The 15516-nt window shown below is 38.8% G+C and overlaps 1 protein-coding gene across 1 annotated transcript in view; it reads left to right on the plus strand.

Annotated features, from left to right (window-relative positions):
• The window catches only part of itga9 (integrin, alpha 9), a 143296-nt gene that overhangs the window by 35433 nt on the left and 92347 nt on the right, over positions 1-15516 (plus strand). The window contains exons 11-14 of the mRNA XM_061910478.1: positions 975-1069; positions 8228-8318; positions 8627-8672; positions 9813-9967. Coding sequence (XP_061766462.1) covers positions 975-1069; positions 8228-8318; positions 8627-8672; positions 9813-9967 — 387 coding nt within the window. The remainder of the gene's footprint in view (positions 1-974; positions 1070-8227; positions 8319-8626; positions 8673-9812; positions 9968-15516) is intronic.

Raw genomic sequence — 15516 nt, forward strand, 5'->3', positions numbered from 1 at the left:
GTAGTCTTGTGATATTTCCCACACATACATATATATACATACATATATATATATATATATGTATAATATAATAAAGAAAACGCATATATATATATATATATATATATATATATATATATATATATATATATATATATGCGTTTTCTTTATTTTCATGACTATTTACATTGTAGATTGTCACTGAAGGCATTAAAACTATGAATGAACACATCAATAAAGTATTATCTTTCTATCTATCTATCTGGAGTTATGTACTTAACAAAAAGAGGTGCAATAACTTAAAACATGTTTTATATTCTAGTTTCTTCAAAATAGCCAACCTTTGCTCTGATTATTGCTTTGCACACTCTTGGAATTCTCTCGATTAGCTTCAAGAGGTAGTCACTTGAAATCGTTTTTACTTTACAGGTGTCATAGTTTTGATGCCTTCAGAGACAATCTCCAATGTAAATAGTCATGAATATAAAGAAAACCCTTTGAAATGAGAACGGGGGGGGGGGGGCAGATGGTCACTAGCTACTATAAATCATCAATATCACTCTTGAATGGCAAACAGATACAAACATGGCAGCCTGTGATTTACAAATGAAAAGTTATAATTTCATTGTTTAGAACATCTGTAGAAATAAAAAAAAAAAATTGAACTAAAGGCCTTATTTAGTCATAATTACTGATTTCTGCTTTGGTATGCTTGACTGCGTCAAGCTTGTATTTGACTCTTTCTGTTGAAAGGGGATATAATAATGATGTTTCACATCTCGCTCCAATACTTTATACTTAGAATCGTGTTTCCACTCTGAGGTCAACTTTTTATAAACTTGCATTTGTCTATTAGAAGTCTTGCTTGTTGTTGTTGCTTGTGCGTTGACTACTGTCCGGCAGAAAGTAAACACACATTGAAGCTGAAACAGAAAGTGTCGTTGTTGGCGTGGCATTTTCATAGATATGCTCTTGTTCGCATTCTTCCTCTGCAGATGTTGCCATAGGAGCGCCCAAGGAAGATGACTACAGAGGAGCTGTTTATATCTACCATGGGGATGCCGCAGGAATCATCAGAAAATACTCAATGGTGAGTCGTTATTGTTAAATTGTATACCAAACTGTTATTTTAAATCAAGACCATGTGGTCACCTTGCACGTGCTGAGGTTGTAGAGAGTTGCAAGGAGGCCCCCCAAAGCTTTTAACCTACAGTACTATGCACTTTCATGCTCCAAACGGTTGATAGCAACATTCACCATTACTAATTGAACTTTAATAATCATTTACAGCAGGGAAGTGATTCATCTTGCCCCATTCCTGGATGGATCTCGCATAAGAGGAAGCATGGGGAGGGGATTAAACATTTTGCTGAAAAGTATTAAAAGCGCCATGCTACTTAGCAGCTGAGACTGTGTTCAATGTTGGAATTGCCACAAAACTAATTTTAAGATATTTAACGTTCTACTGCCATCTGGCGACTAAAGTGGATAGTGCACCCCCAATTTGTCACGTTTCATGTGTCAGGTAAACCATAGGGCTGTATAAATCCCCTTCTTCCTGGAGAATGCATGATGAAGTGGAAAGTAATATAATAGATGTCTTTGAGAAACAGTTGTTTATGTACGAGTACAGTGGTACCTAAACTTACGAGTAAATTAAAGGCCTACTGAAATGAGATTTTCTTATTTAAACGGGGATAGCAGCAGGTCCATTCTATGTGTCATACTTGATCATTTCGCGATATTGCCATATTTTTGCTGAAAGGATTTAGTAGAGAACATCCACGATAAAGTTCGCAACTTTTGGTCGCTAACAGAAAAGCCCTGCCTTTACCGGAAGTCGCAGACGATGATGTCACATGTTGATGGCTCCTCACATCTTCACATTGTTTTTAATGGGAGCCCCCAACAAAAACAGCTATTCCTACCGAGAAAACGAAAATTTCCACATTAATTTGAGCGAGGATGAAAGATTCGTGTTTGAGGATGTTGATAGCAACGGACTAGAAAAAAAAAGTTTAAAAAATTGGGACGGATTCAGATGTTTTTAGACACATTTACTGGCATAATTCTGGGAAATTCCTTATCTTTCTATTGTGTTGCTAGTGTTTTAGTGAGTTTAACAGTACCTGATAGTCGGAGGTGTGTGTCCACTGGTGTGTTGACGCCAATGTCTCAGGGGAGTCGACGGCAGCTTTATGTTACGGCACAAGCTCAGCTGATCTCCGGTAAAAAGCGACTTTTTACCACAAGTTTCTTACCGAAACCTGCTGGTTGACATTCGGTGGGGATCCATGTTCGCTTGACCGCGCTCTGATCCATAGTAAAGTTTCACCTCCGGGAATTTTAAACAAGGAATCACCATGTGTTTGTGAAGTGAATTATATTTATATAGCGCTTTTCTCTAGTGACTCAAAACGCTTTACATAGTGAAACCCAATATCTAAGTTACATTTAAACCACTGTGGGTGGCACTGGGAGCAGGTGAGTAAAGTGTCTTGCCCAAGGACACAACGGCAGCGACTAGGATGGTGGAAGCGGGAATCGAACCTGCAACCCTCAAGTTGCTGGCACGGCCGCTCTACCAACCGAGCTATGCCACCCCATGTGTGGCTAAAGGCTAAAGCTTCCCAACTCCATCTTTCTACTTTGACTTCTCCAATATTAATTGAACAAATTGCAAAAGATTCAGCAACACAGATCTCCAAAATACTGTTTAATTATGCCGTTAAAGCAGACGACTTTTAGCTGTGTGTGTGTGCAGCGCTCATATTTCCTGACAGTCCGTGACGTCACATGTCCACGTCATCATTACGCGACGTTTTCAAGAAGAAACTCCCGGAAAATTTAAAATTGCAATTTAGTTTTTTAAATACACCAATGGTGCAACTGGACACATCCTCAGTGATGTAACCTAGGATCACAGGGGGTTTCGGGTCTTTCAACAATCAGACCCCCTCCCCTAGGCGACCCAGCCAGGGTTGATCAGGCCCCAGCCTGTGTCCAGGTAGCGCTACTGCCCTACATGCCACGCCTCTCCCCTCCTGATCCACAGCCACCTTGATGCCACTTCTGCTGCATCTGTGACTAACTTCATGGCCCTTTGCTGGCTGGCCCCTGTGATGCCAAGCATTCTGTAGGCCCTGCAGAGAGATTTGCCCACAAACCCTCGACACCCCACTTCAACCGGCCGGCACATCGCTCGCCACCCATTGCTCCGACACTCCTCCACAAGCTGAGAGTACTTTGCACTCTTCCTCTCATTGGCCTCCTCCATACGGTCCTCCCAAGGCACTGTGAGCTCCAAGAGGACTAAAAAGGCCGTATTGGCTTGTGTTGCCATGTTAATATTTCATCATTGATATATAAACTATCAGACTGCGTGGTCGGTAGTAGTGGGTTTCAGTAGGCCTTTAAAATAACAAGTAATTTGAGATATGAGCTTTCGTTCAGCCTTTTTTTTTTGCTTTAAGTTGCGAGCATACCTTGACTATTGGGCATTTTCACCAATGGTTGTAATTTGTTTGAATACTAAAAAGTGCAATTGTTGTTACACATTGTTCCTGCTTTATTTGCCCTATAAACAAACATACGTTTTGATTCGACCATTGACCTGCGCGTTTTAGAGATCCTGCTCTCCAACCATCGCACCTTAGAATGTCTGTACGGAGAAGCGGAATAATAAATCAAATAAACCAACAATTACAAATATGTCCTACATAGTCATTTAAAACATTGGTATGTTCGTACAACCTTTAGCATATCTGTATGTGGAATTAAATTATGGAATGGATTAACCAAAGAAATCAAACAAAGCACCAATATGATTCAGTTTAAGAGACTGTTCAAACTACAAGTGCTCGCAAAGTCCACAGAACAATAATCATGATGAACACGCTAAGGAGACAGTGTTGCCAGATGTCAAGAAAGAAACACACAACCTGCTTTATGAAATCAAGTCCCTCATAATAAGCACAATTGGCAGCAATTGACGGACAAGCAGTCCAAGGAGTCACAGCATCAGTCCAGTCCTCAAAGGTAAACATTTAACAATATTACTTGATATTTTCATAAAACTACTACAGTTGTTTTTGAAAAAAAATATTTTTTGTCCAAAAGTTAGGTTTTTTATTCTTAGAAGGCATGTCGTATATTAAAACGGTGGTCTTTTGGGAAGACTAAGCACATATTAAATTGATTTCAGTTCATTTCAATGGGCAAGGCTGCTTTAAGTTTTGAGTGTTCTGAGTCACGAGCTCTGTCATGGAACACAATGTACTCGTAAGTTGAAGCTCCACCGTCTATTGCACAACTCTGCAGCAACAGAACCAATGCAGTACTAGTGGTAAGGGGGAAACTGCCGAGCCAACATTAACCCACGCAGTACTGATGAACACACTGTAAACAACAGTACAACAAGTCTGACATACATGATTTTCACACCAACAGCTGAGTAGCGTAAACAACAGATAGATTCAGCTGCTGGATGCTGACCACTCATAATACTTCAAATGCAGCTACTGCTGTCCTGCAGATTTAATCAAAAATACGACAGTAGGTTGCCTACAGCCACGCCTGTTAATGTCATTGTTTTTGACCAAGCGCTAATTTGCAGTGTTTGGAATAATTACTACTAGATTAGATTAGATAGATTAGATAGTACTTTATTTATTCCATCAGGAGAGTTCCTTCAGGAAAATTAAAATTTTCAGCACAATCCCATTCAAAATCAGACAAACATTACAGGGAGACAGAACCGGATCGCTGACGGGTCTGCCGGCTTCCAGCGCCCCTTACAAAAAAGATGACATACAGGTAAACGAGGGGGGGGGGAGAAAAAAATAGAAGATTAAAATAAAATTAAAAAATCAGTCTTAGCCTGGGCCCTGGAGAGGGGGTGCAGACTGAGGCCAAGGGAAAAAAAACAACTCATAACCATAGAACACATCCGTCTTACATGTGTGTAAGAGGGAAACATCAAAGAACTCAAAGGACATTAAAGACATTAAAGCAGCAGATACAACCAGACACTTCTACATACAACTATGAATAAAAAGTAAAGGAAACATATCCACTGTGGTGGCCTCTGCGGTGTTCCACGCCATTGTCCGCTGGGGTGGAGGGAGCATGGCCAGAGACAGGAGCAGACCCAACAAAGCAACCAAGACAGCCGACTCCACTCTCAGCCAGTGTCCAATCCGCATGGATGAGCGAGGATACGTCCAAGGTGACTGAGGTGTCCGACACCTGCTCACCCAGCCAAGACACCGCGAAGCCTCTCCGTCCCAGCGCTCAGTGCTAGCTCCGCAGCCCTGTCCCCTCATCCGCATCTCCTCCAGTCCCTCCAAACCGACTCTGGTGTGGCAGACACCCAGCAGCTGGTCTCCATGGCCAAAAGGCTCCCAGGAGGCAGATCCAGAAGTCCACAAAAAAACCACCACAGAGGTCACGAAAGTGCCACCCCTTGTCACACAGTCCCAAAGGCAAGAAAATATAATAACACATAAAAGCAAGAGGGAAACACAAAAGGATGGCACAAGAGCACAGAGCTCCCGCCAACAGCAGCCACTACAACAGCGCCATCTTGGAAAATACTACAGTTATTACCAGTTTAAACGCCACTACCCCAAGTGAAATGTAGCGTGTAATTATTGTAGATTCCAGGCAAAGCCACACAAAATCTGAAGCAATTTGTTAGCTTTACCTTTATTCCATCACTTCTCTTATTCAATGTGTGTCTCTCTGTCCTCCACACACCCACACAACACCTTTCACCTTCCCTCTCATGGGAGGTGCGTTTAAGGACATTGGAACTCTGAAAAGGAACACAGACTTAAAACTGGTGTTTTCCAGATGGAAGTGGCTCACGTGGGAGTAACCCTCATCTCATGGAATTCTTGTTTAATCCGAGATATTTGAAGATTTTTCAAAAAAGTAGGGCAATAATTAATTATATTTCCTAGTAACTTCAGTAATTACACTACATTTGCAACTTGCCAAAAGGTTACTTTTTTTTTTATTTCCCTACTTTTAAGAGCAATTTACTAATTTGTAGTCGTTTAATTTACATCTTAATCTTTATTTTAGCATGAATATTTATTTGTGTCTATTCTAGTTTAGAATAGTTAACATTGAAAAAAATAACTATTCAAATAAGATATTCTGGTTTTCCTCACATAGAAAATCTTGTTTAAAGATTCTGCAACATCCCAAGGATGCATAACTTAAGAATTGCAAGTTAAATTATGCTTTTTTCCCCCAAAACTACAGTCGTGGTCAAAAGTTTACATACATTTATAAAGAGTATAATGTCATGGCTGTCTTGAGTTTCCAATAATTTCTACAACTCTTTTTGTTGGTCACAATTAACGTTCATGAAGTTTGGTTCTTTTATGAATTTATTATGGGTCTACTGGAAATGGGACCACATCTGCTGGATCAAAAGTATACATACAGCAATGTTAATATTTGGTTACATGTCCCTTGGCAAGGTTCACTGCAATAAGGCGCTTTTGGAAGCCATCCACAAGCTTCTGACAAGCTTGTGGTTGTATTTTTGACCACTCTTCTTGACAAAATTGGTGCAGTTCAGCTAAATTTGTTGGTTTTCTGACATGGACTTGTTTCTTCAGCATTGTCCACACGTTTATGCCAGCACTTTGGGAAGGCCATTCCAAAACCATAATTCTAGCCTGATTTAGCGATCCCTTTACCACTTTTGACGGGTTTAGCGTCATTGTCCTGTTGATACACCCAACTGCGCCCAAGACCCAACGTCCGGGCTTATAATTTAAGGTTGTCTTGAAGAATTTGGAGGTAATCCTCCTTTTTCAATGTCCAATTTACCCTCTATAAAGCACTAGTTCCATTGGCAGCAAAACAGGCCCAGAGCATAATACCACCACCACCATGCTTGACGGTAAGCATAGTGTTCCTGGGAACAAAGGCCTCTCCTTTTCTCCTCCAAACATATTGCTGGGTATTGTGGGCAAACAGCTCAATTTTTGTTTCATCTGACACCACATGGACAAAGATAAGACCTGCTGGAGGAAAGTTCTATCAAGTAAAATTAACTAGCTGCATGCACAGATAATTTCAATAGTTTCCTAAAATCTAGTTTTTTTATTTTATATTTTGTCCAATCTTTTTTGCAGTGTACTTTTATGAATTACAAATTATACCAGTGATATATATATATATCTATATATATATAGATATATATATATATATATATATATATATATATATATATATATATATATATATATATATATATATATATGCTTATGTCCAGGGTGTACCCCGCCTTCCGCCCGATTGTAGCTGAGATAGGCGCCAGCGCCCCCCGCTACCCCAAAAGGGAATAAGCGGTAGAAAATGGATGGCATATATATATATATATATATATATATATGCTTATGTCCAGGGTGTACCCCGCCTTCCGCCCGATTGTAGCTGAGATAGGCGCCAGCGCCCCCCGCGACCCCAAAAGGGAATAAGCGGTAGAAAATGGATGGCATATATATATATATATATATATATATATATATATATATATATATATATATATACATATACATATATATATATATACATATACATATACATATACATATACATATACATATATATATATATATATATATATATATATATATATATATATGTTTGGAGGGGGGTAGTTAACCATAGCTAATTTGCTTAGCACTGCTAATAGAGACCACATCGGTTCTTATTATTATTGTTATTAGGCCAAACTGTTATTAAGACATTGTATTTTAGGATAAGAAAAAACCAATAAAATAAGGCTAACATTGTCCCATAATAAAGAATTTCCGGTTTTTCATGTATCGTCTTTAGCAGCCTGTGCTTCACAATCCTGTGAAACGTAATGCTTGAATTATTTAATGAACTTAGGACAAAAAAAAAGGGATCAAGTGGAAAAAAGAAACTTCACATTTTTTAACTAAACATGTTTTGTTTTTTCCTGTCTTGAATCTTTTTTTTTTTTTGCTTGTTGCATGTAAAAGGCCACTTTAAGGACACTTCATTCCTCATTTTGACATGTTTTGCTAATGATTCTGTATCCATGACTGCTCTCTGACTCGACCCCCAAATGCTTTTAAATCTGTCACTGTGGAAAAACAAACACACAGCAAAGTGGAAGTCTCACAGTGTTCTCTCTCGTCGTTCTCTCTCCTTGTTAGCTTAAACTGTACTTTTTACTGTGTGGTATCTTGTGTTACAGAAAATAACTGGGCGCAGTGTCAGTCCTGGTCTCCAGATGTTCGGCCAGTCCATATCTGGCAGTGTGGACATGGACGGCAACGGATACACAGGTAGGGTCTTATCAGATGGGATTGAGGTTTGATCGGTTTCCCCGACCACATCATAAAATTGAAACCGAAAACTTCACCGAGCAGAGGAGAACATTAAATATTTGTCTTTAAAGTCATGAGTTGTGACCCTCGTTCTCTTGCAATCTCAGCATGCTCGTGACAGAGGCAGTTTGTTTACAACATTCCTGAGCTCTCATTCAATCTGAACCAGATTGACTCTCAATGATTTTTTTGTTGAACAATTGCAGGTGTATATTATAAAGTCATACGATGAAGAGTCAATTCCGTATGACATGTTTTTGTTGCAGATGTCACAATTGGAGCTTTTATGGCAGACAGTGTTGTGCTTCTGAGGTGAGTAACGGTGACCCTGCAATTTATAACACACTGTAAAGGATGTTATTTCATGTCTAAAAGGGCTCTCGTGATGTTATAAACATATTTAGAAGGTTGTAAACAAGTTTTTTTTATGCTCAAAATATGAAAAAAATTGATTTATAAAAAATGATTCCTACTTAGCGGAAATTAAATTATCGCGGTGATGTCTGGTACCAATTCACAGCGATAAAAGAGGAACGACTGCATTGAAACTCATAGACAAGTGTGTAATGTTATCATGAGGTGAATCCTTACATATATTATATATTTATATGCATGTAGAATTACAAATGGCCCTCTGAGGGCAGGCATTACTGTAATGTGGCCCTCAATCAGAACCAGTTTGACACCCCTGCAATATAGTAATGCTGCTTAAAGCTGAGACAATCAGTGGCCACAATACTGAACCGATCGCTCTGATTGGTTTTGTCTCTTTTTGTGGCTAATGCTACTGTAGTATTGATATTTTTTATTTTATTTAACCGTTTTAATGCTTGAAAATACTTAATTCAGGACCAAATTTTTAATATGATTTTAATTTTATATATATATATATATATATATATATATATATATATATATATATATATATACATATATATATATATATATATTGTATATATACTGTATATATATATATATACATTTTTACATTGAAACCATATCTGTAGATTTTGTGGTACAAAACTGGCAGCATAGTTGACAGGTTTTTTTTTACCTTAAAATTTGGATTTTACAGCATGTTACTCTAAGTAAAGAAAGAGTACCAGTTGTTTTCACGTTAAAATTCTAAGTAAATTGAATGAGCTTCCTTTTTTTTTTTTTATTGTCATTTTTACAGTGTACAATTTGATGGATAACTTTGAAATCAAATAAATGTTTGGAATATATCGGTTTCATTATTAGATATTGACGTTTAAAAGGTATCCAAGATAAAATACTTTATTGACATATACAAACTCCAGGCTTTCGTGGGCCATATAAAATGAAGTGGCGGGCCAGCTATGGCCCTAGAGCCTTGAGTTTCACTCCTGACCTGTAAATGAAGCAGCGTTTTGTCTACTTACTGATCATGTTCCCTAATCCACATTTTATTCCTGTGCAATGTGGTGGAAGGTCCCGGCCTGTCATTACGGTGGATGTCTCCATCTTCTTGCCTGCGTCCATCAACATCTCTGTGCCTCAGTGTCATGAGGCTCTCCAGAACATAAACTGCTTCAACGTCACGGTCTGCATGCGCTTCCGTGGGCGTCAACTTCCAGGACAAATAGGTGAGAGGGGAAAAAAAATCAAGTGCTGTGACATTCATACAGTATTTCACAAAAGTGACCAAATCTTAGCAGGAGTTTTATTATAACTTCTCAGAAATAGTAGCATAGAAAGAAAATGTAGATATACCTTAGAGCAGGGGTGTCAAACTCAAATACAGAGTGGGCCAAAATTTTAAACGGAACAAAGCCGCGGTCCAAGGTTGAACAAATTAATTTTTTAATAGGGACCCAAACAAGTTTTGCATTAAATATTCAACAAGCAAGGGTTATATAACTTTAGTGACATGCAAAATCCAGATTCAAATAATAACAGTAATAGTTAAAACAAATATCAATGGCATATCAAATAAAATTTAAATAAAAATGTTATGCCTTTTTTTCTATTTGCAATCTTCTGAAGTAAATATTAAAAAAAATTCCACAGGCTAATAATAAATTTGAAAATAAAATAACAATAATGAATGAACCAAACATTCAAGCCTTGAAGTAGCAAGAGAAAATGCATGAATAAAACGTTAATTATTGGTCAGTTTGCTGGAAATTTCCCAAAAGAGTTAGTGCTGCAAGAGATTCTGGGTATTTGTTCTGTGGCGCATATTTGTAACAGTGTTAAAGTTGTTTATACAGCCACCCTCAGTGTGACCTGTATGGCTGTTGACCAAGTATGCATTGCATTCACTTGTGCGTGCGTGTGTGTGTGTGTGTGTGTGTGTGTGTGTGTGTGTGTGTAAAAGCCACAAATATTATGTGACACGCTGTTAGTATGGAGGAAAAGCGGACGTGACGACAGGTTGTAGAGAACGCTAAAGGCAGTGCCTTAAATGCACTCCTCCAATATAGTTGCCCAGGTGGAAATCGGTAAAAAATTCGGGAGAATGGTTGCCGCGGGAGATTTTTGGGAGGGGCACTGAACTTCGGGAGTCCACCGGGAAAATTAGGGGGGTTGGCAAGTATGAGTATTAGCGGTGAATGCGGTGTTACAGCGGCACCGACGCTGTATAACACCGGCGGGCCAGCTCTAATGCTAAATTGATATTGCCTCAAGGGCCAAATTAAATTACACGGCGGGCCAGAGTTTGACACCAATGCCTTAGAGTAATCATTGTACAGTTTGCACAACAGCATAGATTTACTAAAACAAGTCGCATACCATTGTCGGCTAAATAGCTGGCAACACAAGTCAGTACACCTCACAGTAAACATGTCCAAATTGTGTCAATTTAAAGTATGACAGCCATTGTTCTCAAGCCTTCAAGTACCAGTAGAGTGGAAAAAACAAATTGACTTTATATGCTTAATTGTGTTCCATTGTATTTATCTTGAGTTTCCAATCATTTTAACAACTTTTTTTTTTTTTGTGATAGAGTGATTGGAGCACATTCTTGTTGGTCCCAAAAAACATTCATGAAGTTTGGTTCTTTTATGAATTTATTATGAGTCTACTGAAAATGTGACAAATCTGCTGGGTCAAAAGTATACATACAGCAATGTTAATATTTGGTTACGTGTCCCTTGGAAAGTTTCACTGCAATAAGGCGCTTTTGGTATCCATAGCAATTGTATTCACAATCCGCAAAGTACGCGAAAACACCATTCAAACATCACAAAATGCCACAAATTCAGTCGGCCATTTTGAATATCCCGCTATGAATACCCTTGGCTATTTTCGGATATTGACATTAATGTACTTCTGCGCTCCGACCATGTTATCAGACCAGTCATACTTGAAATTGTAAGGAGATGTGCTGTTTATCATCCACAATCCTTATGTAAGTCAAGAACAAATATGCTTGGCTTTTTTATACATTTACAATTGTAAATAAATAGCTAAAAATTGGGTCAACAGATGGAGAGTCCTCTATTGCACCAATTATAACCTCTTTAAAATATCCAGTAACCGCCAACAATATTCTGTTTAAATGTCGTGACCTGAAAATGTACCAAATATAAGTGATATTGTTAATTTAGGCGCCAACGCTGACAATTTCAGCGGCGCATTGATAGCAGTGAGCTAATGCTAGTTAACGCTGTTGTTGTTGACACACTATAAGCCGACAGCTGCTTCTGCTTCTTCTCAAACATGCTAAAAGTAAATTATTATAATAGATTATAATTCAAGCATCTCTCAACTGGTTGTGAGCAAATATGGCCGTGGACCGAGAGGCTGGTCGGCTTTTGGATCCCCGCAAGATAGCAAAAAAGACCCCAAAAGTTGCTTCCAGCAAGAACTTTTTTTTAATCCTTAGTGAGAATTATGATGAATTCCTTATCCAAACGGGATTATGTGAGCGTCCCGTCGGTCTACATCCCAGCGAGAGTTGAAATATTACAGTAAGTATATTTTTGCATTCTAATTTATTATGGTTACTCTGTATGTTTAGCACCTAGCAACGCTGCGGATGCTAGTGTCATAATGAAGCTGTCTCTGCCGGGTAGCAGTTGGCTTTCTAAAACGTATTGCTCATCCTCTTTGTGTTCGGCCTCAAAAATTTTATGTCCTGGATCATAATTTCTCCCAAAAAAGTTGTTGTTGGCTCTCACAAAGTCTGCTTGATTAGCATTGTTGGTGACTGGAAGGGATATTTAGTTCCTAACTCTACGTCATGCGGTCACGTGACTGGATTCCTCATTATCTCTCAAAATGGTTCGAGAATCTCCATGAGATTAATACTATTTTGATCATTTCTATTTACTCGCAAACTTTGTAAGTCGTTAGGATGTCATAAATCAAATTTATATGATAATAGCTTTAATATCGAGGCAACTTTTTTTCCCACAATGCTGGTACTTTAATTCATTTTCTTGGACATGGAATTCACCAAAGCTGCCGTTGTTGTTTCCGGAATCCTTTTCCATTCGCACTACTCTACCTTGGTTCCCCTTCAGCCTACCTGACAGGGACTCAATTGGGTTCAGGTCTGAATTACTGTTTCCCAAAATGAACTGCAGCACTTGTGCATCCCCAGATCTTGCATTTACCATGAATTGATTAACGTGGACCCCGACTTAAACAAGTTGAAAAACGTATTCGGGTGTTACCATTTAGTGGTCAATTGTATGGAATATGTACTGTACTGTGCAATCTACTAATAAAAGTTTCAATCAATCAGTCAATCAAAAACCATGATACTCCCACCGCTAGGCATAATTATCTTTGTACTCATTTGTGTTGCCAGCTTAATAGCTATTTAATAATGTCTGTGTGTGGAATCTGAAGTATAGCCAAGTTTAATTTTGATAGTATTGATCCATGAAAGAAATATACCGCGAAAAAAAATGGTATGAGACATTGTATACACTTGTTACTGATATTTTGAAATGGACCTATGATGATATCTCTGTCTTTTCTGACATACAAATGTTACAATGTTGGAAAATTTTGTCAAACTATGTCAAAGCATTATGTCATAATGTTCATGCTTTTGAGTGTGAGCTTGCACACTGTTTTATGGATGGCTCTGCTCGCTAGCTTTTGCAGTCTTGCTAAGTTGTGACAACACAGTAAGGTGGACGTACATATATGGACAAGTAAAGCTACTAGCCCGAGTATGAGGCCAGGTGAGTTTGAGGAAACAGAAAAAAGGTTGGATAAAGTACTATTTTCATCTAGACATGGTATGCGCTTAATTAATAACGCCAACATGTGGCATGCAGTGACATAAATGCTGGTAAAAGCAGCTTTTTTAATGTAGCTCTGTGTCAATCAGAGGTGTATCTGATGTTGTGACTGGGTGAATCTATATAATGTTTATGAAGTTTATTTTGGTCTTTAAGATGTATATTTTAACGGTGTACATTTTTCAAAGCTAAATTATTATTATTTTCGGAGAAGGTGGATTGTGGTTTAATTTGCAATCCGAGAATGCTTTCAGAAACGAACACCTTGCAGAAAGTACCGTATTTTTCGGAGTATAAATCGCTCCAGGGTATAAGTCGCACCTGCCAAAAATGCATAATAAAGAAGGAAAAAAAAACATATATAAGTCGCACTGGAGTATAAGTCACATTTTTTGTGGAAGTGTATTTGATAAAACCCAACACCAAGAATAGACATTTGAAAGGCAATTTAAAATAAATATTCAATCAATCATCCAACCATCCATTTTCTACCGCTTATTCCCTTTTGGGGTCGAGGGGGGCGCTGGCGCCTATCTCAGCTACAATTGGGCGGAAGGCGGGGTACACCCTGGACATTTCGCCACCTCATCGCAGGGCCATCAACATCCATCCATCCATCCATTTTCTACCGCTTATTCCCTTTCGGGGTCGCGGGGGGCGCAATCAATGTTTATTTATATAGCCCTAAATCACAAGTGCCTCAAAGGGCTGCACAAACCACAACGACATCCTCGGTAGGGCCCACATACGGGCAAGGAAAAACTCTCCCCAGTGGGACGTCGACCATGATGACTATGAGAAACCTTGGAGAAGACCACATAAGGGGGCCGAAAGCAATGGATGTCGAGCGGAACTAACATGATATTGTGAAAGTCCAATCCATAGTGGATCTAACGTAACCGTGAGAATTAAGTCCAAAGTGGATCCAATATAGTAACGAGAGTCCCATCCAAAGTGGAGCCAGCAGGGAACCATCCCAAGCGGAGTCGGATCAGCAGCGCAGAGATGTCCCCAACTGATGCACAGGCGAGCGGTTCCTCTTGGGTCCCGACTCTGGACGAGCGATGCATCCTGGGTCCCGATTTTGGATAGCCAGTACTTCATCCATTGCCACCGGACCGAACCCCCTCCACAAAGGAGGGGGGGACAGAGGAGAAAAAGAAAAGAAACGGCAGATCAGCTGGTCTAAAAAGGGTGTCTATTTAAAGGCTAGAGTATACAAATAAGTTTTAAGATGAGACTTAAATGCTTCTACTGAGGTAGCATCTCCAACTGTTACCGGGAGGGCATTCCAGAGTACTGGAGCCTGAACAGAAAACACGCTATAGCCCGCAGACTTTTTTTGGGAATCACTAATAAGCTGGAGTCTTTTGAATGCAGATTTCTTGCCGGCACATATATAATAAAGAATAGTGAACAACAGGCTGAATAAGTGTACGTTATATGACGCATAAATAAACAACTGAGAACATGCCTGGTATGTTAACGTAACACATTATGGTAAGAGTCATTCAAATAACTATAACATATAGAACATGCTATACGTTTACCAAACAATCTGTCACTCCTAATTGCTAAATCCGATGAAATCTTATACACCTAGTCTCTTACGTGAATGAGCTAAATAATATTATTTGATATTTCACGGTAATGTGTAAATAATTTCACACATAAATCGCTCCTGCGTATAAGTCGCACCCCCGGCCAAACTATGAAAAAAACTGCGACTTATAGTCCGAAAAATACGGTAGGTTATAAAAGTAGCAGATGGAACAAAATGTACACCAATACAAATTAAATATTTATTATCTAGACCACAGAGAAGTGTTTAAAATGTGGATTAAAATTATCATAGGTCCCTTGTAATTCCATTCTTTCATGCAACACATCGTGAAAAAATAACTTCCATCCATCCATTTTCTACCGCTTAT

Source organism: Nerophis ophidion, linkage group LG09 (genome assembly GCF_033978795.1).
Source record: "Nerophis ophidion isolate RoL-2023_Sa linkage group LG09, RoL_Noph_v1.0, whole genome shotgun sequence".
Taxonomy (NCBI): domain Eukaryota; kingdom Metazoa; phylum Chordata; class Actinopteri; order Syngnathiformes; family Syngnathidae; genus Nerophis; species Nerophis ophidion.